The sequence below is a fragment of the Petaurus breviceps genome, unplaced genomic scaffold (genome assembly GCF_028583685.1).
Source record: "Petaurus breviceps papuanus isolate PSGF00001 unplaced genomic scaffold, PetGlider_PUasm1.0 90778, whole genome shotgun sequence".
Taxonomy (NCBI): Eukaryota; Metazoa; Chordata; class Mammalia; order Diprotodontia; family Petauridae; genus Petaurus; species Petaurus breviceps.
In genome coordinates this window covers 1,111,093-1,136,854 of record NW_027187343.1, presented here as the reverse complement: position 1 = coordinate 1,136,854, position 25,762 = coordinate 1,111,093, and the positions used below count along the sequence as shown (strand labels likewise).

General features: G+C 44.6%; 1 protein-coding gene across 2 annotated transcripts in view; it reads left to right on the top strand.

Annotated features, from left to right (window-relative positions):
* ITPKB (inositol-trisphosphate 3-kinase B) overlaps positions 1 to 25,762 on the top strand; it is a 165,018-nt gene that overhangs the window by 132,484 nt on the left and 6,772 nt on the right. For both annotated transcript variants that reach the window (XM_069069107.1, XM_069069110.1), the window contains exons 3-7: positions 4,436 to 4,535; positions 5,963 to 6,176; positions 13,590 to 13,794; positions 18,619 to 18,720; positions 21,517 to 21,588. In XM_069069107.1, the coding sequence (XP_068925208.1) occupies positions 4,436 to 4,535; positions 5,963 to 6,176; positions 13,590 to 13,794; positions 18,619 to 18,720; positions 21,517 to 21,588 (693 nt within the window). The remainder of the gene's footprint in view (positions 1 to 4,435; positions 4,536 to 5,962; positions 6,177 to 13,589; positions 13,795 to 18,618; positions 18,721 to 21,516; positions 21,589 to 25,762) is intronic.

Sequence of the window (25,762 nt, the reverse complement as noted above, 5' to 3'; positions counted from 1 at the left end):
GGGTGGATGGATGGATGAATATGTCCATGAAGAAGAAGAGAAGGCATCCTCAAGAGAAAGCACGCAGGATAAGATTTGCTTAGATTCTTAAGTCTTTCCTCATTCATGCTTCCGAAATGGATTCTCTTTCTATCCATCTATCTTGGACTGAGGATAGTTGTAATTCCTCTACCTTCTTTGACTTCCTTCAAATCCCAACTAAATATCACCTTCTGCAAGAAGCCTTTCCTGATTCTCCCTTAATTCTAGTGCCTTTCCTCTGCTGATTATCTCCAGTTTATCTTGTATACTTTGTACATAGTTGTTTTTACATGGTTTCCCTCCCATTAGACTGTGAGTTCTTTGAGGGCAGGGACTATTTTGTTTAGTTTTGGCCGTTCTTTGTTGTCACAGCACTTACCATAGTACGTAGTACATAATAGGTGCTTAATAAATGCGCCTGACTTGATTTGAACCTGGTCCAAAATGCATCCATGGGTCTTTGACCTTCCTGTCTCTAGAGAGCCAGGTTAACCCTCCCTCTGTTTGGGAAGAATTGAGGGAAGAAAAGCTGGACCAAGGGATGCACTTATTTCAAGGGCAGAATGAGCCAGGTAATGGTTTCCTATGCACTTTTCCACTGGACCTTGCCTTAATGGCTTCTAAAGGAGCTGGACAAATCACCACTTGTCTCATCTTGGGTAATTAGATTTTTCCATTGTTGCCCCTGTGCATTGTCTCCATGGATTGTTCCTGGAGCCTTCTGGGTTCCCAGATAAGAAATACCTCCGCCTTGGTTAGCTTTCTGTTTTTCTCCCCATCAGAAGAATCTAGAAAAAACAATTTTTTTTTTCTTTACTAAAGGCCCAGACCCTTTTATGGCAAAGTTTCCTCTAGTTCCTGCAAAGTACCTCCCATAGTTTACATGAATAGCCCTTGGCCTTGGGATTAGGGGTTAATGTAATTGTGATGAAGATTGCTGGTTTCAGGAGGAAAGTTTCCCTCTCCTTGGGCAGATTCAAACTTTAACACTTGATGACTGAAACAGCTGTCTCTCAGCAAAAAAGAGAAAAAAATATGGGCCTATTAAGTGGGGTTTTTTTCCTCTTTTTTTGTTTATTTTAACCTTGGGATTCAAAAGTCTCTGGCAGCTGAGATGCTTCCTACCATCTGGCAGAGCCCTGGGTTCTGAGCCTACCCAGCTGCCTTCTGGGATTCCACATGGTGCTCTGACTTCTCCTTTGTAATTGTTCTGTTCCATTTCTCAGGTCAAAATCCAGAAGAGCATGGGATTTGCAATCAGGAGACCTTCTTCTGAAAGCTGATTGTTCTTCTTTATTCCTGGGTGACCTTAGGACCCGTCATTTCATCTCTCTAGGCTTCTTGTTTCCTGATCCATAAAATGGTGGTTGTGGCAGCAAGGAGAATTAAAGTTCTTTAGATATCTAAATCCTATCAGAATTCAGGTTAGAAAACAGGGACCATTATAGTTAGCACCACTGAGTAAATGTCATCAGTGTCTCAGAGCGTGTGTGTGTGTGTGTGTGTGTGTGTGTGTGTGTGTATACCATCTCCACCCAGAAAGTAGGTAAAGACCAAGTCTTCATTCCCTTATTTTTTTTCTTTTTGCAACCCAAACAACTTTTGTCTTTTATTTCTTTCTTCTTGCTGGTCTTGGACCTTGTACTTCAGTAATACAAAGTGCCTAGAAAATACAAGACTCATTCATGATGGGGCAAAGTGGGGTACTCATGGCTTCCATTGTTGAAATCATAAGATTTTAGACTGAAAGGGACCTTAGAGATCATCCCGTCCCTGAATTTAGTGCCAGAGTCTGAATCCTGACTCTTCCACTTAAATCTTCATGTGACTTTGAGTAAGTCATCATTCTGTAAAATGTGACCCCTCAAATAGGCTTAAGCATTTTTCTGTCTACACATGATTTTGGGTTAACAAGACTGGTTCATTGCAGAAAATACTTAAGAAACAAGATAGATGTATAAACAGCTCAGCTCATTATGGGAATGATGATAGGTTGTGCTTCCAGACTTCTTTTCATGAAATCCAGTGACAGTCTTGCTGTTACAACAGTGAGAGGACCTATCCTGGAGTCTTATATCAGAGTGACTTTGGATTATCTTTTTAAACATTTTTTTTAATTTTTTGCCTTTTGGAGGGCAATTGGGGTTAAGTAACTTGCCCAAGGTTACACCGCTAGTGTTTTTATGTGGGTGTTAAGTGTCTGAGGCCAGAACCCAAACTGGGGTCCTCCTGACTCTGGGGCCAGCGCTTTACTCACTGTGCTACCTAGCTGCCCTGACTTTGGATTATCTTATAAACATTTGTTTATATACATTTCAGCTCCCCCATTAGAATGGAAGTTCCTTGAGGCAAGGGCTCTTTTTGCCTTTTTTTTTTTTGTATCCCCAGCACTTAGGGCAGAACCAGGTACAAGGTAAATGCTTCATCATCATCATCAGTCATCAGTGCTGGCTGGTTGCTGATTATGTCTTTGAAGCTGAAGCTCATGCCTGTAGCAATCTCTCCAGTACCTCCCTCCTAAAGGAGGCAGCTGACAGATAGCATGTTTCCTTCATGGAATATTCACCTAGAGCTAGAATCCTGCCAGGAGGTTTCTCCTGAGGGAGCCATGGTAATGTTGATGGTTGGGTTTATATGGCTGTTTCTCTGATGGGAAAATGGGACATGGTGACAAGACATCCTGAATTTTCTAGGACAGTCTTGACTTCAAATACATTGCCCCATTATCCCTAAAAAACATCCGATTATTCCAGAACGTCTGACATTTTGGCAGACCAACAGTAACTGAATGAATCAAGTCAGGAAGCTCTACACTAAAAATATTCTTCACAGATAAAAGACTGAGCCATGCAAAGAAAAAAAAAGATAGAAAATCATAGGCTAAAGAAAACCATAGTTATTCATTAATTAGTCATTCAGTCCATAACCATTTATTAAGTGTCTGCTCTGTGCCAGGCACTAGGGTACAAAGACAAAAATGAAAACATATTTATGTTGGTCTATATGTATGTGTGATATAATGGAAAGAGTTCTTGGTCAAAGGACCCAAGTTCAAGTGCTGACCCAGCTACTTAATTGCCATGTAACTATGGAAAGCAAATAGCTTTATCTCTCTTGGCTACCATTTCCTCAAAAATAAAATGGGCTTGCACCCCCATTTTATTACCTCAAGCTCCCTGTTAGACCCAGCATCCCTGGATTCTACCTTAACTCTGGATGGCCAAGGGGTGGCCCCCCAAAAGAAGTTGGCCTAAAGCACATTGCCCAGCCAAGGAAGAGGGCTGAAGCCACTGACAGCATAAGAGGGCACTTAGCCATTATGAGAAAAGCATTTTCTAAATCTCAAGGCATTACATAAACATGGGGTATTGTTCTTATAACTACAAGCTGCTATGTCAATTAAGGGCCAGCTTTGGAGGAAGCCCAGGCTAGAAGTCTAGCTTCTAACATGTATTAAATATTTGACCACTGTGCAGTGCTCCCAGTCAACCCTCTAACACCTAAAGTTAGAGATGAGTTGCTCTCTGATCAATATACTGATCCAATGACAATTCCAAAGGACTCATGTGAAAAATGCTGTCTGCCTCCAAAAATAGAGAGAGAGAGAAATGATTGACTGAGGATTGAAGCATACTTTTTTTGCTTCTTTTTTGGGCAACATGGCTAATATGGAAATATTTTTTGCATGACTTCATATATATAATGAGTATCATATTTCTTGCCTTCTCAATGAAAGCAAGGGGAAGGGAGGGAAAGAATTTGGATCTGAAAATAAAAAAAAAAATAAAAAGGAGTATCTTATCTGTATTGGGCTAATGGGACTTTGCTACATATGATGAAAATTACAAGTCCAGAGCGAAAAAGAAAAAGGTGCAAATATGTATGTATTATCTATCATGTGTCTATAGTTATATATGTAGTATATAAGTACTTGGTACAGGTGTTACCTTGTAGGTGCTGGCGCAATAGCTGACTCCAACATTTCAAGTTGCAAAGCCAATGAATGTTATTTTAGCACTATGCTAAAATGCTATGCTTGTTCTTGGGGGTTTTTTAATATTGGGGGAAGAAAAACCTTTGTAAGAAAATATATCCTAATTTTTGGCCTGAAGAACACAGTTACCATTAAAGTAAGGGAAGGAACATTCAAGAAGTCTGGCAAGCTGTTTCCAGCTTCACTATTTGTTCATGATGTAGTCCTAGAGAAACTATCTGATTTCTCTGTGCCTCAGTGAACTCATTTGTCAGACGAGAGTGAAGATTCCCACTTTCTCTGTATTCCGGTGACGCCCTTTTTGCACCTTGAGGCTCACCAGGTCTTCTGGTACAGGTCTCACCTTGCTTAGAATCTGCCTGACCAATAAGTAGGAACCCCCTTTCTAATGGGTAGGACTTTTTCTTTGTTGTTTTCCAGAGCAAATCATGGCGGAAAATCAAGAACATGGTGCACTGGTCTCCTTTCGTCATGTCCTTCAAAAAGAAATACCCTTGGATCCAGCTGGCAGGGCACGCAGGTAGGAGCAGCATCTTTGGCCTCTCCCAGTAGAGACTAAGGAGTCCCCTAAATGTTGAGGGGGGCGGGGTTACCCATTACATCCATGTCTACCTTTTTGGCAAGGTGAAAGTTGAAGTTTAGAGAGTAGAACTTGGGTCCCAGGGTGTCTGCAAGGAGTTTTTGGGTATTTAGGTTTAGAAGGTAGAGGCAGATAGGTGGTACAGTGGATAGATAGATCAATAGGCTGGAGTCAGGAAGATGCAATTTCAAATCTGGCCTCAGGCTAGCTATGTGATCCTGGGCAAGTCACTTAACTTATATCATTCCAAGTTTCCTCACCTATAAAATGGGGGAAATAATAGTGCATACCTCCCAGGGTTGTCAAGAGGACCAAATTATGTGAATATGCATTAATAAAGCACTTTTCCTGGTGACCGCCTCACAGTTGGGCACCAAACAAATGTTAGCTATTGTTATTTATTATCTATAAAGTAGGATAATAATAGCACTAGGGTTGTGATAAAAGTTGAATGGCATTATATACATAATAAATACTTAGCATGGTGACTGGCCCATAGTAGGCCTTTAATAAACACTTGTTCTCTTCCCCATGTTCCCTAGAGTAAATTCCCTTTAAAGATGAGAGTTTATGGCCTGATATTGGGACAGCCACCCCGTTTTGAACCCTGTTCTTCAACAGAGCCTTTTAAATAAATGCCGTTTATCCTCATTTTAATTCCTCCCTTCATGTCTTTCTCCCACTTCTTGCCCACCATAAACTGTCAATGGCGGCCTCTTCTGCCCTGTGGCATGTAATAAACAGAATAATATAGTCTGACTATGGAGCCTGCTGAGGTTCAGGGTCCCCTTATTCTGGGATGAAAGGAAGAGGAAATCCTGAAGATAACCCCCATAGCAACCCTCACAGCACATACCAGATATCCTGTTCATTTCAGCATTTATCATACACTTTCTGTTGCAGCTTTAATGTTTCACAAGGGTCTCCTTTCTCAAATTAGATTGTAAGCTTCTCTAGGACCAGGACTCTACCTTCTACCTTCGTATCACCTGCCTAGCACAGTACCAACTACATGAGAGGGGCTCCATAAATATTTCTTGAATGACTAGCACCACTTAAGTTGTATCCTGACCCCTAATTGGAGTGGAGGTTACCCAGAATTCTCCAAAGCTAGTGGATCCAACAATTCTAGTGGGTCCAACAATTCTAGTGGGTCCAACTTGAAAGCCTGGAATATAAAATTTTACCTATTCAATTAATTCCATTTTTATCCAGTGCTTGCTGTTTGCAGAGCACTACCCTAGATACTGCTTCCCCTCCCCACAAAAAAAAATAAATTAGGTTAAGACACAACCTCCGTCTTCATGCGACTTACAGTCTAACAGTTACTTGGGAACCAAACTTTTTTGTTCTGTCTTGCAATGCAGGGAGTTTCAAAGCAGCAGCCAATGGCAGGATCCTGAAGAAACACTGTGAATCAGAGCAACGTTGTCTTGATCGCCTTATGACCGATGTTCTCAAGCCCTTCGTCCCTGCCTACCATGGGGATGTAGTGAAGGATGGGGAGCGGTACAACCAGATGGAGGACTTGTTGGCTGACTTTGACTCTCCCTGTGTGATGGACTGCAAGATGGGCGTCAGGTGAGGCAAATTTAAGTGGTGTTATTTGCTGTGAGATGAGGTTGCATAGTCAGAGGGGTTTGTGAGGAAACTGGTGATTGAAAGAGACCCTCTAAAAACTGGTTGGTCCATGGGAGTGATTGGGAGGTTGAGGGAGTGTCCTCTAGGTTAGAACATTTTTCCTAGGGATGGTATCCAAATTCAGGTTCATTCAAGGTTAGCCTTGGTAATGGAGGGACCTGTTTTGGACTAGCACCTGCCAGCTTAGACCATCTCTATACATTTTATGGCCCAACTCTGAATGACCTGATGCTGGTCCAGGCATCACTTTGGATTAAAGTGGGGCCCACTCCAAGACATCCATTCCTGAGGTAGACTGGAGGGATGACCCCCAGAGAGTTGTTTGAGATGAGTTCACATTGCCAGGTATTCTCTGTTCTGTGCTTTCCTTAGGGAATGGTGAAATAGTAGGAAGGCAGGGGTGGCTAGGTGGCGCAGTGAGTAAAGCACTGGCCCCAGAGTCAGGAGGACCCGAGTTCAGTTCCGGCCTCTGACACTTAACACCCACACAAAAAAACTAACCGTATAACCTTGGGCAAATTACTTAACCCCAAGTGCCCTCCAAAAGGCAAAAAAAAAAAAAAAATAGTAGGAAGGCTATTGCCTACATGACCTTGGAATGTGATAGTCTGGGAGAAGGATAATGTAGGCATCAAGCAAGGTCATAACAAGGAAGCTATAAATACATCTAACTTTCAGATATTTCCATAATGAAGGAAAGGGAAGGAGTAGATAATAAAAATAATTACTTATTAAAAAATTATATTTTTATTTAGCTTAGGGATATAATCAGAGATACACAATGGAAATCAGAGAGGCACTCATCTATGTTAGGCCTGGACCCAATGACCTCCAACTCAGCTGTGAGATGGAAAGGGGTAAAATAATCAGAGGTGGGGCACCTGCAGCCTTGAGGCCACATGTGGCCCTCTAAGTCCTCAAGTGCAGCCCTTTGACTGAATCCAAACTTCACCAAAATAGGATTCTGTTTGTTCTGTGAAAGTTAGATTCAGTCAAAGGGGTGTGCTTGAGGACCTAGAGGGCCACATGTGGCCTCAAGGCTGCAGGTGCCCCACCCCTGGATGGTTTTGAGTGGCCTTGCATAAACCACAAATCTTGTCATCCTTTGTGGCATCTAGGAACTTAACCCAAACCCAAACTTAATTTAAACCCAAACTACTAACAGGTGACTAAGAGTTGATGGTAGGAATCTGACCCTCTATTGTATTCCTGCTGCTCAGAGGTCAGCAATATCACCTTGGGAACCATTGGCAGTGCTAAGTGTGTGTGTGTGGGGGGGGGGGGGGGTTGGTCAGACGCATAGACGGAGAAAAGAAAAAAAATGGCAGAATCTCAAATTGTTACAGTTGGAATGATAATGATATGGCTGACATACAACACTTTAGCATTTACAAAACACCTTTGTATTATGTCAATCATTTGATTGACATAAAAACTCTGTGAGGTAGGTGTTATTCTTAGCTCTGTTTGACAGAGGTGAAATGGAGACTTGAGGGAAGTTAAATGACATGCCCATGGTTACATAGCTGGTAAATGTCAGAGGCAAGATTAAAACCCAGTTCCTTCTGACTCCCAGTCCACACTCTGTCCACTGCTTCACTCTCTGTCTAAAAGGGGCTTTAGATGAGCTCATGTATGGGCAGGCATTTTGCAAACTGTGAAGTACTAGACACATGATAGGAATGTTTTAGCATTATTACAATGAGAGAAAGAGATAGATAAAGACAGACACAAAAGAGAGAAAGGGGGGAAGGGAGAGAGAAGATGGGGAGAGAGAGAGGTGGGAGAGAGAGATAGAGAGGGAAGAGAAAGAGAGACAGACAGAGAGAGGCAGAGGGTGGCCTAGTGAACACAGAACTAGTCTTGAAGCCAACACTGGGGTTCAGATCAAGTCTCTGGCATAGACTGCATGTTTCTGGATAAGTTCCTTAACCTCTTAGTGCTCTAGACAACTCTAAGACTCAAAGTTTCAGAAAAGATGCTGGCCTGCATTGATAGGGAGAGTTCCCTTACCTGAGAGTCCCCTATACTAACGAATCAATCAATCAACATAATTTTATTAAGTGCCTGCTCTGGGGACTGGGGATACAAGTAAACACAAGACCAGTGCTTATCCCTATTACTGGGTAGAAGGGGAGAAAAGGGAATAAAACAGGTGTCTAGAATGGACAGCATGAGTAAGTTCCTGTGGGAAGTGTGGGCCCTTTCCTCTTTGACCTGCTGCCATCAAGATTATTGTCCCTTCCCAGATGCCTGTCCTGTGAGCTACTTGGTTGTGTAACTTAGCAAGTCGCTTTGCCCTGACAGTGCCCAATGAGCTCCCATCATTGGGTTAAGGTTACATGAGGCCGTCTTGCCAGCCTCAACCTGACCATGATCCAAATGGGCACAGAGGATTAGATGGGATAGATCAAAGCGTTTAGGCTCTTCCCATTGCTGGCCTTGAACAGTCTGGGGAGGTGGGTGGGATGGAGTGGGGTCAGGCCACAGCAGAAACACCTGTGGGGATGTCGTGGTTGATAGACCATCTTTAAAGAAAAGGGACAAAATGGAGACAAGCATAAAACCTTGACCACTTTCCCTCTTCTCTTTTCTATCTTTTGACTTTCTCATGTGAAACGTGAGCTATTGCACTGGAATGTTTTGTGTTTCTTTAGTACTGTCTGGTGAGGGTTGGGGTGAAAAGTTTACAGAAAAGTGGATAAATGAAGGAATACCAGTAATAAAATGTGCTTGTATTTCTCATCTCACCTCTTTCCCTTGCTGCTAAGTCCCTTTGTCTCCTTGAACCACAGGGAGGAAATCTGTTGGGAAATCTGGACTTGATCCCTCCATCAGACAATAATTCCTTACTTAATCTACCAAATTTCATTTCTCCCTCTGAAAGACCCTCCCTGGAGACACCCAGCTGAGCTCCTCTGGAGCCCATGGTAGTGTCTCCAAGGGGGAAGCAGGGGACCTTTCTTCCAACCAAAACACTGTGGCAGAACTCATCCTGCCTGGAGGGGAGTAGAGTTCAGGTGGCAGCACAAACAAATGGAAAATATTCCAACTGGCACTTACCAGAGCCTTGCCCAAAAAAACATATCCTTGTTTGGAGAGATCACAGCTGATAATTTCCTGAAAATTGGCTTGCCTGAGTGGTGACCTGCTTCAGCCCAGGTCCCTGGCCTTGAGAGCCTCCTAGGTGGAGAAGCGTCATTGGTCCCTCTCCCTTAAGTCCCTGGAGAGAAGGCAGAGGGGTCCCTGACTCAGGGCTGAGGAAGCTGTTGCCTTCACCCCCTCTGACCAAAATAGCTTCTTACAGTGAGGTGCATGCACTGGTAGGAAGTAAGCTTCAAATTATTTAGCCTGGAGAGTTTCCAGAAAGGCTAAGCAGCCAGGGGGGCCTTTGCCAGGTCTAAGGCCCAGTCAGGGAAAGAGGAAGGCAAAAAGGAGGGAAAAGATGGGTACCTGACTCCCGGTCTCCCACTCACCCCCAAGCCCTGTACTTTCTCATCCTTCTCATGCCATAGCATTCTTGTCCCTATCTTTCCATGAATCTTCCATAAAGGACCCACCAGACATTTGGGAGGTATCCATTATTATCTGCTTCCAGCTCAGCTCTCCATCCACTAGGCCATGGCGCCATGCTGGTTCTCTTTTGCTCCCTCAATCAATCATTCAACAAGTATTTGGTATCTCAAGAGTGCCAAAGGCCACACCCTTCCATAGTTGCTTATCCGTTGTCCCTTGCTACATCATTGGTTTGCCTCTCTTTCCAATCTTACAAGCCATTGATGTCTTCACAGTCGCTTCTCAAGCAAATCATTTCTGCAGCCTCTTTTCAACCACCATTGCCTTCTGGGGTCTCTTGTATTTCTGATGCTTCCAAGATTGTGATAATCTTAGGACATAGACAAGAAATAAAGAAGGGTACTGGTTAAAGAATACTGGGTTGTCTTGGGACCCAGTCCTTTCCTTGGAGGGAACTTCAGGGAAAACAACGGGCTCCTTCCCTTGAGCTCTTGCTTCCCTCAGGCCCTCACTGTCTCCCATGTTTCCCTCTATTCAGTGTGTCTCTCTTGTTGGTGGGGCTACTATCGTCAATCCATCCAGTTTCAAATTGTAGCTCTTGTCTGCAAGCACTTTTTGTATAAGTCTGGAGAAAGTACAAGTAGAGAAGAGCTTTGACCTTAGAATCTGGTTCCTGTTTAAGAAACCACAGAGGAGGTGTTTTGCAGAAGTATAGTCCCTGACCCTCCAGTCCCCTGGAGTCTTCCCCCTTCCAGAAGATGTCTCTTGAAAGGAAGCCATGTCTCCTTCCCAATAAGGTGCCTTCTCATTTACATCACAAGTCCCAGATCATCTATTTAAAAATTGGTAGATATCGGATGAGAGCAGCTAGGTAGTGCAGTGGTTAAAATGCCAGGCCTGGAGTCAGGGAGACTCATCTTCCTGAGTTCAAATCTGACTTCAGACACTTACTAGCTGTGTGACCCTGGGCAAGTCATTTAACCCTGTTTCCCTCAGTTTCCTCATCTGTAAAATGAGTTGGAGAAAGAAATGGCAAATCACTCCAGTATCTTTGCCAAGAAAACCCCAAACAGGGTCATAAAGAGTTGTACATGATTGAAACAACTCAACAGCAAGATATCAAATGAGTCAAAAATGGCATCAAAACAACTCAGTGCAAAAACATCCTGTCCAGTACGCTTCATCAAAGTTGTATCTTTGATTGCAGAAACTCTGTGTGTGTGTGTGTGAAGGATTGAATGGATAAGAAAGAGAAGAGATGTCTCACCAGTCTTCACATCTTAGAAGATACAACCAAATGTCAAGAACAGGAATTTTTCTTTTTTTAAAGTAGGGTTATAGCCCCCCCCCTCTTTTCCTATCATTTCAGTTGTGCTACCAGTAGGTACAAGGTATAGTTTCACTTGGATGAAACACAGCTTAGACTGGGTGTTCAGCATCCTAAAAAAGAACCCTGAGAAAGAATGATCAGCCCAGGGAAGGATGGGTAGGGGGATGGGGTGGGTAGGAAGAACGGAAAACAAGGTTGCATGAGATAGAGAGAGGAAGAGAGAATTTGGGAGGGGGAGGCAGGCCCAGGAGAAGGAAGAGGGTAGGCCTCTAGCTTGAAATAGGATGCCTGTGTGGGCAGCTCCCACCTACGCAGAGTGGCCAGAGGAAGGCGACTTCCCTGTAATGTCACTGACATTGTTAATTTCTGTTTTGTCACATGCTTCTTTGGGTAATTTTGGAAGCAGGCTGGGGGAGTTAGAGAGAGAGAGAGAGAGAGTGTCTGGTAGACAGAATGTAGGAGCAGGCAGAAGGTCATGCTTATCCCCTATAGAGGTGACGTCCACTCATGGGTCTGTATCCCAGCTCACATAATAGGGAAAGGATACCTCCTTGGATGGAAACTCGTGGGACCCTGCCCTAGTGGCCCTGGGCTTTACTGAGACAAACAAGAGAACCAAAACAGGTTCTTTGTGCTCCAAGCACATCACCAAACCAACCTGGGTTGTTTGGGGGAATGGGAAAGAGATTGGGCCTATTTATGAGACACTTAATTGAATGCTTGAGATTTTTGCCCTTTCTAGACCCTTCACAAACTGGCTCTTGCTTATCCCTCTATTCTTATTACAATGTACTGACCTTCATGAACATTATGGTCCTTCCAAATGGACCGCCCATCTCCTTACCATTCTAAATCTGTGGCATTCAGGCTCCTTCCATCCTGGAGATGCACTCCAAGATCACAGCCTGGAATACCTTCCCTCCTTCCCTCTTAGAAGCTCTAGGCTCAAGTGACCTGTCTGTATGAAACCTTTCCCGATCCCTCGGCTGTTCATACCTTTCCTCAAAATTATATAGTATCTGTATTGTATATACCTATACAATATGTACACATCTGTACATACCTATACATATTGTGTATATATATGCACACACACACATACACACTTCTATCTGTCTACCCATTTATCTATCTAGATACTTGTCTATCCATCTGTCTATCTATCTATTTTCTCTTCTGCTAGAATGTAAGCTTCTGGAAGCAGGGACTGAAGTGCTTTGCACATAGGAGATGATTAATAAATACTTGTCAGTTGACTATTTGGGGGGCACAAATTTCAGAGCTGTTCCACTCTCTTTTTCTGACCCTACAATGCAGTCTAAACCACCACCTGCTTGATAGAAGGTAGGGGGGATGTGGGCTGACCTATGACAATTAGAATGAATCACTGTAGGGACTTGGGTAGCAACTGAGGCATTCATAGGACGGTTCCTTGTGATGGATTCAGAAAGAAACATATTTCTGCCACCTCTTCCTTAGCTGGGGACTCTAACTGTTGGGCAGCCTTCCCTTCTCCAGCTCCCTGGGGTCTCCTGCTTTTTGTTGTGCTGAGTAGGCTTGGTTTTCAACCACAGCCTCTTTCTTTCTCTTCTCAGTTGGCTACCATTATGTTAAATTCCATTCAGACATTTGTTAGATACCTGCTGGATGTAAAGTAATGTGCTAGACTCTGAAATAGAAAGAAGAAAAAGGCTACAGCTGTTATGTTCTCTCCAGAGAGAGCTCTAAGTACAGGATTCCAGCCCATCTTTCCTTGGTGGTCCATGGGGTGAAGCTTCCCAAATTGGATGCTATTTCCTTTTCTTCTCCCTCCTGTTACAATGGAAAGAGTGCTGGCTTTGAGGTCAGATGAACTGGATTTAATTCCTGGATCTGCCACTAAACTCAGTAATACTTGGGGCCTATCATTCCTTCTCTGGACCTCAGTCTCGTTGTCTGTTAAATGGAGGGATTAGACTAGATTAAGGGTTCTTAAACTGAGTCCATGGGCCAAACTGTGGATAGATTTCATGATGTCAGAGGAAAAGAACATTATATTTTAATTTCAGTATAATTGGTTTCCTTTTTAATCCTGTGCGTTTTATTTTATGCATTTAAAACATTATTCAGAGAAGGGGTCCATGGGCTTCACTGGACTGCCAAAGGGGATCTGTGACTTTATATAAAAGCTTGCAGGTGGTATCTCATGTATCTAGATCTGTGATCCTTTGGCCTATGATTCTGTGACCTATTCAGAAAATGGCTTTTACAGAGATAGACCATTACACAGGCCCTGGAGTCCTCACCCTACTACTAACCCACTAGATGACTTTAAGCAAGTCCCTACATTTCTTGTGCTAAAATAAAATGGAAGTGCTGGGGAATCCCGTTCTTCTGTTTCCCCCTTACTTTCCCACCCTTGCTGCTACTCTTGTTGGTTAAGTATGTTCAGATAACTGGGGCCCAATAGGAATGGGAGGTGTACCCCAAAATGGCAGTGTGTTGATGCACCTTTGTATTCCATGCAGGACCTATCTGGAGGAGGAGCTCACCAAAGCTAGGAAGAAGCCCAGCCTTCGGAAAGACATGTACCAGAAGATGATTGAAGTAGACCCTGATGCCCCAACAGAAGAAGAGAACAATCAGAGGGCAGTGACCAAGCCCCGTTACATGCAGTGGAGAGAAACCATTAGCTCAACAGCCACCCTTGGATTCAGGATTGAGGGCATTAAGGTAAAGAGGGAATCAGGGGATGGGGATGTGGGGCCACTCAGAACAGGGCTGTGGAAACCCTGTTGCTTGCGTGGTGGGAGCCGCATGGATCTCAGCCCTTACCAACCCACCCTTCAGAGCCTTTCCAAAGAATAAGTCACTGAATTCCTCCAGGTTTTTGTTATTGCTGAGTTGTGTCTGACTCTTCATGGACCCCATTTGATGTTTTCTTGGCAAAGATACTGGAGTAGTTTGCCATTTCCTTCTTCAGCTAATTTTACAAATGAGGAAACTGAGGCAAACAGGGTTAAATGACTTGCCAGGGTCACACAGCTAGGAAGTGTATGAGGCCAGATTTGAACTCAGGAAGATAAGTCTTTCTGACTTCACTCATTGTGCCACCTAGCTGCCCCTAGGCAGTTCTTCTTCTAGGATGCAGGGCTATTTCCTTTCCCCCACATAAAGGATTGAGATGTTGTAGTTACATGCAAATATATTCCTTATAGGAGCCAAACTCTGCCTGCCCCTAAGAAAAAGACATTCAGTTGTTGAAGTTTTTAATCAAGAAAATCAGACATCCAAGCCTCTAGATGACCTGGGCATAAAATCGTAGATTTAGAACTAGAAGAACATCAAATCCAACCCCTCCTTTTTATAACTGAGCAAACTGAGATATAGAGAAGTTAAGCAATTTACTCAAGGTCACACAGCTGATGTTGCAGGTTGTATTTGAACCTGGGTCCTCTAATACTCTGTATACTATTCCATATTGCTTCATCATGGTGTTAGGTCCTAGATCACCCAAGCATTTCTATCACTGAGGCCGAAGTCTTGGTATAAGATTAGCTGAGAAAACGGGTTTCACTCCCTTAAGGGAAGGAACTTTCTGGCTTGTTTTCCTATAGTCAGAAACCAGCCGTGGCCTTGCCAGTAGGCTAGCTCCACAGAGGTGTGGTCAGCTAACTCCCAGAAACTACAGGCATTGTGAGAGAAGGATGGGTAGGAGGGGGCGGTAGAGGGTGGCCATTTTCACTTCTTTCTCTGGGCATCCAGGAAGCTGGGAATTGTTTGCTCAGCATCTAGGAGGCAGCCAACGCATAGCTGCCCAGGGCAGAACCCATTCCCTCTCAAGAGACAGCCTGCTTAGTCAGAGAGCAAGTCTGGTCTCCCATTAAAAAGCAAATAAATTATCCAGGGTCAGCGTACATTGATTAAGTCCTAGTTCTGTGCAAGGCAGCATTTCGTAATGGTTAGAGCATCAGCCTTGAGACTGGAAAGACCTGGGTTCGAGTTGCCCATCTGACATATGTTGGTTGTATGACCCTGGGCAAGTAAGTCACCTAGAGTTGCTCCAGGCCGCTCTCCAAAACGGTAAGTGATGGAGAAAATACTGATCTCTTTTGGTAGAAGGACTCTTCCTCTCTGTGAGTTCTCTATACCAATGAAATCACAGGTTCAGTACCTATAATAATAGCTGGCATTTGCATAGTGTGTTATGATTTGTGAAGCATTTTACAAAAATTACCTCATAGGATCCTCATAGCTACCTGGGAAGTAGGTGCAGTTATTATTCCCATTTTTAAAGATGGGGAAACTGAGGCAGACAGCTTAAATGACTTGTCCCAGGCCACATAGCTTATAAGTGTCTGAAGCTGGATAACAGTGATGATGGTGAAGGTGATGGTGATGATGGTGATGGTGGTGATGATGGTGATGGTGGTGATGGTGGTGATGATGATGATGATGGTGATGATGATGGTGATGGTGATAGTGATAGTGATGATGGTGGTGATGATGGTGATGGTGATGATGATGATGGTGGTGATGACGGTGATGGTGGTGATGGTGATGGTGATGATGATGATGATGGTGGGGATGATGGTGATGGTGATGGTGATGATGATGATGGTGATGATGGTGATAGTGATGGTGATGATGGTGGTGATGATGATGATGGTGATGATGGTGATAGTGATGGTGATGATGATGGTGGTGATGGTGCTGATGGTGATGGTGATGATGATGATGATGGTGGTGATGATGGTGATAATAGCAGCTAACATTTATATAGCTCTTACTATTTGCCAAGTGTTGTGCTAGGTGCTTTACAATTATTATCTCATTTGACCCTCACAGCCACACTGGAAAATAGGTGCTATTATTATCCCCATTTTACAGGTGAGGAAGATAGTGCTTAAGTGATTAGTCCCATGATCAGACATAGAAAGTATCTGAAGTAGGATAATAATAATAATAGTAGTAGTAGTAGTCATTTTAATATCCACTGTGCAGCCTAAAAAATATAGAGCTTTAAGATTTGCAAAGCACATTATAGATATTAGCTCATGTGATCCTTACAACCCTGGGAGGTAGGTTCTATTGTTATCCCCATTTTTACAAATGGGGAGACTGGGGTAGAGAGGTTAAGCCACTTGCCCTGCGTCACAAAGCCAGTAAGCATCTGAGGCCAGATTTGAGCCCGTTCTTCCTGACTCCAAGAACTCTATCTGCCATACCACCTGGCTACATTTCTGAGCTTGTCCTAGGCACAATGGGAGGTTTACAAAGATAAGTTTGATCAGCCCATTGAGGGGGGTGCAATGAGGAGACAAGACCAGAAATAATGTGATGTGAGGGATCAGTGCAGAAAAATCTGGGCAAAGCACTGTGAGAAACTCAGGAGGGGAGAGGTCACTTGGAAATTCAGGGAAGGCTTTCTGAAGTGAGGTTGGGGAACAATGGGAGTAGAGGTGAGGGAGGAGGAGGAGGGTGGATGGGGTGAGGGAGGAGGAGGAGGGCGGATGGGGGAGAGAGAGGGCAAGAGGCCTTTCTGGGAGGGCAGAGCCAAGATGCTGAGTAAAAGAGGGCTTTCTGTTAGAAGCACAGTTGTCCAGTGTAACTAAAGAGACCTTGAAAGGGTTAAGTCAGGGTTTGGTTAGCTGGTGGCCTGTCAAATCCTATCTACTCCCCATTCAATAGAACACCCTCAATTCCTCTCCATTTTCAGTTTAGACAAAGGTCTCTCCTCTGGCTTCATCTAGAGTGAGTGGTCAGAGGAGGCGTGCTCCTCCCGTGGAGTCCTGCCCACCTTTCTCTTTGTTCATGCAAATGTCCCCGGCTGACATTTCGGATACACCCGCCACACACCAGGCCAGGTTGGCGTATCTCTATAAATGAAGTCAGTGGAGAGCAGGTGGGTGCCAGATGTACAGATGGTCTCCTTGAGGTCATCTTGTCTGACCTCCTGCCTCAGATGAGATTTGCCCCTAATCCCTCTGTCCTTTTTTCAGAGACCTCCAGAGGAGGGCAGTGTATCCTCCCTTAATGCCCCATTCTGTTCTTTACTGTTTTTCCCTGCAGAGCCTTATTCAAGGTTTTGATTTTGAGTTCAAGGTTTTAGTTGATGCAGGATTCGTGATGAATTTATAAATAAGATGCTACCAGAGAGTTGTCTTACACTGCCCGTGCTTTTTCAGTTGTAGTATCTAATTTTCAGGCAACATCTAGACCTGCAGCCTAATATAGGTAATAGTCCAAAGAAACCAGCTTTTCTGTGGTCCCCCAGTCACCGCCTATGAAATACAGCAGCTTTCTGAGACCCTTGCTAAATAATATATTTACCTTTCCTCTCTGGAAGCTATTTAGCCTTCTTGGACAAGTCTATTTTTTATTTCTTTTAAGCTTTTGGACAGGATGAGAATTATGTTTTTGTCCCATTCCTGTCCCCCCCCTTTTTTTTTTCATTTTCCTTTCTTTCCTTTTGTCCTTTCCAAACAAATCACTTTCTTCCTTTACCTTCTCTTGGACAGGACGTTCTTCCGGTCCCTGTCCATTGTCCTGTTGTGGGAACAGATGGGATCTTCCTCCATGCCAGAATTGCAGTGATTTAGAGAGAAACAAACTGTTTCTCTTAGGACTCCCTTTCTATTCCATGGATGCAGCTTGGTAGCTTAATGGATAGAGCACTGGGCCTGGAGTCAGGAAGGCCTGAGCTCAGATCTGGTCTTAGAAACTTGCTAGCCATGTGACCAGAAAGTTGCTTGACCTCTGTTTGCCTTAATTTACTGGAGAAGGAAATGGCAAACTACTCCAGTATCTTTGCCAAGAAAACCCCATGTGTGGTATGGTCCATGGGGACACGAAGAGTCACATGACTGAATGACTGACTGGACAACTACTCCACTCCACCATCCAGGAAACACGCTCCACAGATGAACCTTGGTGCAATTTGGGCAAGACTCTATATGTGTATGCCCAATTTTCTATTCCTCTTTTGGCCCATATCTTCCTCCCTTGACTTTTGATGTTTTTCCAATGCCTGTGCTCCTCTTCCAGAAGTAACCTGGCTAAGAGCAGAGGGTCAGCAGTAATCCAGGAGGTGGTGAGGAGAGCTAAGATGAGAAGCTACTCATGAAGCTGCCCTTATTAGCTCTAGGAGGGAGGCATGTGACTTAAGTACACACTGATCCTCTTGGGCTGGTTGGTTGGTGGTGAACTGAGTTAGTTAGGGAAAGGATTATATTGTGGCATTGTTTTTCAGGAAAACCTGAAAGGAAAGGTCTTAAATTCCTGAAGAAAGCCAAGTTTAACTTTATTGTGTCTCTGAATAAGAACTACAGGAAGGCTGAGCACTTTTCCTCCCACCTAGGGAGAGAGAGTGAGTGTCACCTCCGGATTACCCTTGCGACCATGCTAAGACCTTTATTCCCTTAAGGCAGGCACCCCAGTCTATCCAGGAGCCAACTTTCCTATCAAGGCTCCAGCACAAAAGCAGAAGCCATTTGCTAGCACATGTACCAGTGCCTTCATCCCTTAATGGGGAGGGGGTGTTTCTCCCTTTTTCAGAAGGAAGATGGCTCCGTGAACCGAGATTTCAAGAAGACCAAAACTAAGGAGCAAGTTACTGAAGCGTTCAGAGAATTCACCAAGGGAAACCGTAATATCCTGGTGAGTGGCATGGGTCTTGAGCAGTGATCAGAGGAATGGGATCTAGGGAAGAGTGCTTCTCTTCCTGAAAGCTCCTTGAGGGCAAGAACTATCAGGGCCAAGTTTTTTTTTTCTTTTTAGCCTCACTGCCTAACCAAGTGCCTGGAACGTTAGTCTGTTTAACACAAGGTCTCAACATTTCATGCTTGGAAAATGAAGCAAGAGTCCTACTAAACAGGCATCACTGTTGTTTTGCTTTTCTCTCTGAAGTCCATTTAGGTTCTTCTTATATTAGAACACAGGTTTTAACACCAGGAGGGCCTTATAAATCATCTAGCCTAACCCTCTTTGTGTTACAAATGAAATTGAGGAAAGTGACTTATCTAAGGGTAGGCAAACTGTAAGAATTCTTGGCCTAGTAGATTCAGAACACTTCATTCCAAAGCTGAATTCCTGTTTGCTGTGCACTCATAGGAGGCAGCTAGGTGGGAGAGTGGATAGAGCCCTGAGCCTGGAGTCAGGATGATCCAAATTCAAATTCAGTCACAGGCACTTACTAGCCTGGTGACCCTGGCAAGTCACTGAACCCCTATTTGCCCCAGTTCTTCATCTGTAAAATGGCAACTCACTGGAAAAGGAAAAGCCAAATGCTCTGATATCTTTGCCAAGAAAACCCCATGGACTCATGGGGCCATGAGGAGCCAGGCACTACTGAATAATGCATGTGAGTTTGCATATGAAGATGTAGGGGTGTATATGTACGCATGTGTGTATGTATGTATACATGCATACACACATCAGAAACTTTAAAATATATTAACGTCACCTTTTATGGTATATGTATATAGATACATGTATATATGAATATATCTTTTATCATATGGATATATATACATAATATGTGTATACACACATCGCTCAGAAAAACCTTAAAGTGCCATATAAATGTCACCTTTTGTACCTACACACATGCATATCATATACATATTATTATATATGTATGTATTTGTGTACAAGCTGATTTGATCTGCCCAACAATCCTTTGAGGTAGGTGCTGTTATTTCCCCATTTTGCAGATGAGGAAACTTTTGATATTGAGAAAATTTGGCCCTGGTCACTGATCTGATAAGGATCTGAGCCAACGGTGCTGTGGTGGACGGCACGCTGGACTTACAATCAAGTAGACCTGGATTCAGGACCTGCCTCAGCCCCTTACTGGATGGGTAAACCTGGACCAGCCACTCAATTGCTCTTAACCTCAGTCTCCTCATCTATAAAATGAGTCTAATAATAAAACCTACCTCACAGAATTGTTGTGAGGATCAATTGAAATGATAAAGTGCTTTAAAACTCTTAAAAAGTGTCATATAAATGTCAGCTATTATTACTATTCCTGACTCTCAGGTCTAGCACTCTGCCCACCATAGTTCTCTGTGTTCTCTGCAGTCAGAGACCCTGGCTTCAGATTTAGTTACTACCTGCGTTACTTTGAGCAGGACACTGTTTCCTCATCTGTAAGACCAGGGGGTTGGACCACTGGCACGGAGGTGAAGTCCTGCCCCTGGTATCTGGTGGGGATCTCCCTTTTTGCTCCCAAGGCCTGTTTAACCTAAGCCCTTGGCAGACTGTGGCACTGCCAGCTATTACCAGGATGGGCAGCAGAGTTTGCTTTAACCCTTGACTGACCTTCATCATCCCAGAGCCCTTTTCCTACAGCCCTTGAGGCATCCAGGGAGAAACCATTCTGCTCTTTAGCGGTTGCCAGCTCAGAAAGCCCGGGCACATTCACCCTCGATGGCAACTCAATGGGGTTTATTCTTGGTTCTGTAAACTCCCCGGAGCCTCCGGTCCAGGTCCCCTGCCAAGTTGCGTCACTGTGTACAGATGGGCATCAAGTAACTTTGCCCCAGTGTGTGACAACATCCCACAAGGAACCTGTTGTCCTGAATCCATTAGACTAACAAGCTTGGCCGGTGTTTTCCTGGGGGACTTGGTTGGTGGGGGGCAAGGGGACTGGCTAGGGATGACGTGGGGCCATCAGGAGCCTGCCGCACCTCAGCCCTGGTACTGAGAAGCCAAAGGCTCCTGGGGGCGCTGCAGATCATGATCTTCTTCATGCCTATTATCATTCATCCCCGCCTGCCCTTTTGAAAATTAGAAACACTGAGCTTTGTCTTCGGGAACACACCATAGCAATGAGGTCTTTAAAATTTAACAGGATGGAACCTACAGACATTCCAGAATGAACGCAGCCTGTAATGTCGTGGGTGTGGAAAGTAAAATATGGCATACGTGGTAGGAGTAACACTAGCCTCCTCCTGGTCCCAGCCAATGCCTTAGAGGGGGGGAAGTGGAAGAAAAGCACCGGGGAGTCCCAAAGACCCACAATTTCTGTCACTCAGTTGCTATAGGACTGCAGGCAAGGCATTTAAAAACTCTGATTCTCCATTTCCCCAACTGTAAAATGAGCTGCATAGACTAGATCACAGATTTGAAACTTTTTAGGAGCTATAGTCTATGCCCCTGTGAAAGTCTGCTGAGACTTCTCTTCAAAATAATGTTTTTAAATGCATAAGATAAAATATATGAGATTACAAAGGAAACAGCTGTATTAAAGTGAAGAGGCAGTTTTTGTTTTCCCCATCCAATTTCATGGACCCCTGGAAACCCACCCAAAGAGGACTCCTTCCCATATTAAGAACTCCTGAGCTTAAATGAAAGTCCCCTCCACTCTGAAATGATGTGATTCTAATGAATTTCATGATGCTTGAGACTCTCTGGGGGCAGCTAACAACTTGTGTGTGTTTCTGTTTCCAGATATGTTACCGGGACCGACTGAAGGATATCCGTGCCACCTTGGAAATCTCACCATTTTTCAAGTGCCATGAGGTAGGTAGACTGCCTTTCCAGTCTTTCATGAGAAAGGATAAACTACCAATACTTCTTAAGTAAATGAATTCGCTTGTTCTTCTTTTGAACTTTTTTTTTTTTTAAGGATGAATGTAGCCATAACTGAACCATCAAATACTGGGACCATCTTGCCATATTCAGTCCAGGGACCATGTGATACCAAGCTCTCAGGCCCTGGGTACTCACTAGTGTTTGAGAAATTAAATAATTTTCCCCCTTTTCCTTTCCTCCCAATTTCTAGCTTTCTATGTTTAAAAATGTATGAATAGAGCATCAGTTTCACATAACCTAGACTCCTTCCCTTTGGGGCTTAAGTTATTTCCTGAACAGTTTGAATCACAAGGGATCCCCAGGATTATTAAATGGGGCTCTAGAGAGCTTATAGAAAGGTAGGAGGCAGCTAGGTGGCACAGTGGAGTTGGGAGGACCTGAGTTCAAATCTGGCCTCAGACACTTACTAGCTGTGTAACCCTGGGCAAGTCACTTAGCCCCAATTGCCTCAAAAACATTTAAAAAAGAAAGATAGGTAACTCTCTCTAGGAACCCCTGTCAGTGCAGACATGTTCTCAGGGAAGGGGCTTTCTATTCCTCTTAAACACTAGAGGCCAGAATGACTAGGGTTACCCTGAAAAGCCCCCATGATGGCAAGGAGCCCAGAAAAACTGAAGAAGAGACACTTATCTGAGAAAACGGGCAAGTCCCAGGGAGGGAAGTCTGAGACACCAAGGGACCCAGGGTGTTCCCTCCTTACCCCCCCCCCCCCGCCCCGCGCCCCGACAGGCTCACCCTGAGGAATGCAGACAGCCCAGCCTGCTTCAGAGAGCAAGGGCTTTGCAGCTCATGTTAGTTGGCCTGGGTGGGAATGGTGGGTCAGGGCTGTAGAATTGCAGAAGAGACTGAATCCTGCTGCTTTGTTCTGAGGCCCTGAGATTTTGAATCTCTGCCTTCACCTTTATTCCTCTTTAGCAACGTCACTACCCTTTCCTCTGGGTTGGGCTTGAGGAACTGAGGATGAGGCAGCATGTTACAATGGAAAATCCACTGGATCGTGGATGAAAAGGCCTGTGTTTGAATGCTGACTCTGCTTCTTGCTCCCTGTGGCAGGTTGCTTCATTTGCCCAGCCTCAGTTTCCTTATCTGTTCCTTTTGCCCCTGTAGCACAGTGTCTGGCACTGGTAGGCACTGAATAGATGTTGATTATTGATTGTAGGGATTCTTCTGATTCACTCTCCTGGAGCCAAGCCACTACCCTTGGGGCATCTTCCTTCAGGTATCCTGAGGGGTGTAGGGTTTTTGTATCTCTTCTCTAATTCCCTCAGGCCAACACAGCAACTGAGTCATGACTCTGTCTACCAGTGAGGAGAGCCTTCTACAAAAGCTTCAGGCTTGAACCTAGGTCCCATTGGTAATATGAGACCAATATGGGCTAAGGTCCCTTCCAGCTCTATCTGTGAGCCTCTGAATCTGTCTGACCTGCTCTTTCTAGCCCCCATGGGCTTGGGGTTGTGTGATAAAGAGCTCCAGTTTCAGCAGGCCAGTGGTCAGGCCAGGCCCCTAGAATGCCCCTCTCTTCTCTCAGGGTTGCTGCTTCACTGTGGCCATTCAGAGTTTCCCAGATCATCTCCACCTCCAGAAGGGCCCAGCAGGCTGGAATGTTTTTGTGTTGTAGGCAGTCTTTTCTTTCACTGTCACCCACAGCCAGAGCATCTGATAAGATGTTAAAAGGTCGCTATTCATTCTGCCTGGCTGAAGCTCTCCCTGTCCTTAGCCTTTCCAGATCACACCTCCTAAAAAAGAGACATGTGTTCTGTGGCCCTGCCTTCCCCTCCAAAAAGGCCTACCAGCAGCACAAGCTACTCTGCTGGAGCCACTGTCTGGCTGCCCTCTATCCCACCTCATTCCTCAGATCCATTCATGAGCTAGGCAGCCAGGCCCCTGGGTGGTGGGAGCTCAGGGGAGAGGGAGAAGGGGAAGATGGGGAGAGTGGAGATTCACAGAGCCTAGGAATTCCCAGCTCAGTCTGCTGGCAACGTCTTTTGGCAGAATTTCCCATCTAGGCCAAAAAATGCAGACGCTAGCCATACCCCCAGCTTAGCCCAGTCTGGAATTATCTCCTGGAGCAAGTGGGTCTGTGCAGAGAAGGGGCTCCAGAGGCCCTCCCTTGCCCTTTCCATTAGCTTTTCATTGCCAACCCAGTGCTTTCTATGGCAGTTTTCCCCTTCTTTTTCTCAGTACCTGTTATTTTGCTGTTGAAACAATGGCATTTTTGTTTTAAAAAAAAAAAAAAACACCTTCTTCATGTCCCAGAGTGAGCCTTCCCATTGGCCCTCATCCTCATCAGGAAGGGATCCATGGGGATGGAGGCAAAGGCCTCTTCAGCTTCAGATGGTTATATCTGCCCCCTTCCAGTGGCCCTAGGAAAATTGGGGAGATGCTTGAAAGACTTCCCCTATGGGGTTCTGTCCTGTAGCCACAGAGTGTACTATAGTATACGTGGGTTCTGAGGTTCCTTCCAGCTCTGAACCTATGTTCCTGTAAAATTAGGATATAGACCTTAGGCAAGTCACTGGGCCTAAGTGGTGAAATGAGGGGACTAGATTAGCTGGCCTCTAAAGCTATGGTTTGATTATCTCTGGATCCTCATGTGCAAAGAACAGTTCTGTTCATTGCCTTGGTCAGAGACAAGACCTGGGTTTGAATCCTGGCTCTGAAACTTCTGAGGTAGGTGACCTTGGACAAGTCACTTAACTTTGGTTACCTCCCTAGTTTATAAGATAGGGATCAGAGCCAGGATTTCACAGGTATATGGAATTCCCAGATGAGGAAATGCCTTCTACCAATGAAGGTTAGCACCTTTTGTGGCAACTTAAAGTCTTAGAGAATTGCTCAGAGTGTAGTGACCCATATGGGGCCGTATAGTCAGTATATATCAGCGGTAGCATTTGAACCTTGATCTTCCTTTCTCTGGACTGCCTTTCCGTCTAGTATCCCACATTGCTTTTCAATATTATTATCATTATTCACAACTATAGTAACAGCTGTGCTTTATAATTATATAACACTTTTAATTATTATCTCATTTGATACCCACAACAACCCTGGGAGGTAGGTGCTATTATTATCTCCATTTTACAGATTAGGAAATTGAATCAAGCAAAAGTTAAGTGACTTGCCCAGAATCACACAGCTAGGTACTATCTGAAGTTTGATTTGAACTCAGATCTCTCTGACTCCAGCTATGCCCCTAGCTGCCCCATTGTTATAATTATCATTATAATTTGGTGCTAATTAGTGAAACCTAAACCCAGAGCCAGCTCTTTGGAGGGACAAGAGAGTCTAGGCGTAGGACTGAGAGAATTCTGGATCATGTGGGCTTAGGTTGGCAAGTTATGGGGAGTTGATACTGCCCTGTTGTGGGGAGAGATGTGTGGTGGTTAGGAGATGAGCTCCCTACTCTGAGTACAACCAGGGGAGATGTAGCAGCTTGGCTGTACGATAATGAGCCTGGATTATTCCCTAAGCAGATAAGGAAACTGAGTCCCAAAGAGAAGAGATAGAGAGCAAGTACTAGTCAGGATCTGAACTCAAGTCCTCTCGTTTACAATCTAGTGGGTTTTCCATTGTACCAAGCTCCCCTGTCACCCACCTGGTAAGTCTCTGAGATAATAAATCTCAGAGCCAGGATTCCCATCCAGGTGTTCTTTTAAGAATTGCCCTCTTATCCACGTTGAAAGTGTCTTTATGAATGGGGTCCAGAGCATTCCCAACTCCCTTTTCCTCCCCTTCCTCTCTGACCTTGGGGGGATGGATTTCCCTGCCTGGATCTACTCTTAGGGAAAAGCATTTCAGGCAACTCCACACTCCAGATTCCACACTCCAGAGGGCCTCTGGAATGTACACTGGTCCAACCCAGGGGCTTAGGAAAGCTGACCTGCCTCTTGAGCAGTTGGAAGCCTTTTGTTTTAAATGCATTCCTGCCCCTCTCAACAGCTCACTTGGGGACAGAGTTGGGGTAAGGGGTATGGGTTGGTGGGACCAGAGCAGGGGAAGAAGAAAAAAAAAACCCATCCAATGCCCTCTGTTTTGCCACAGTGACTGAGCCTTGGGGAAACCTCCAGCCTGGCCTCCCTCTTGTGATCTCTCAGTAGGGGGG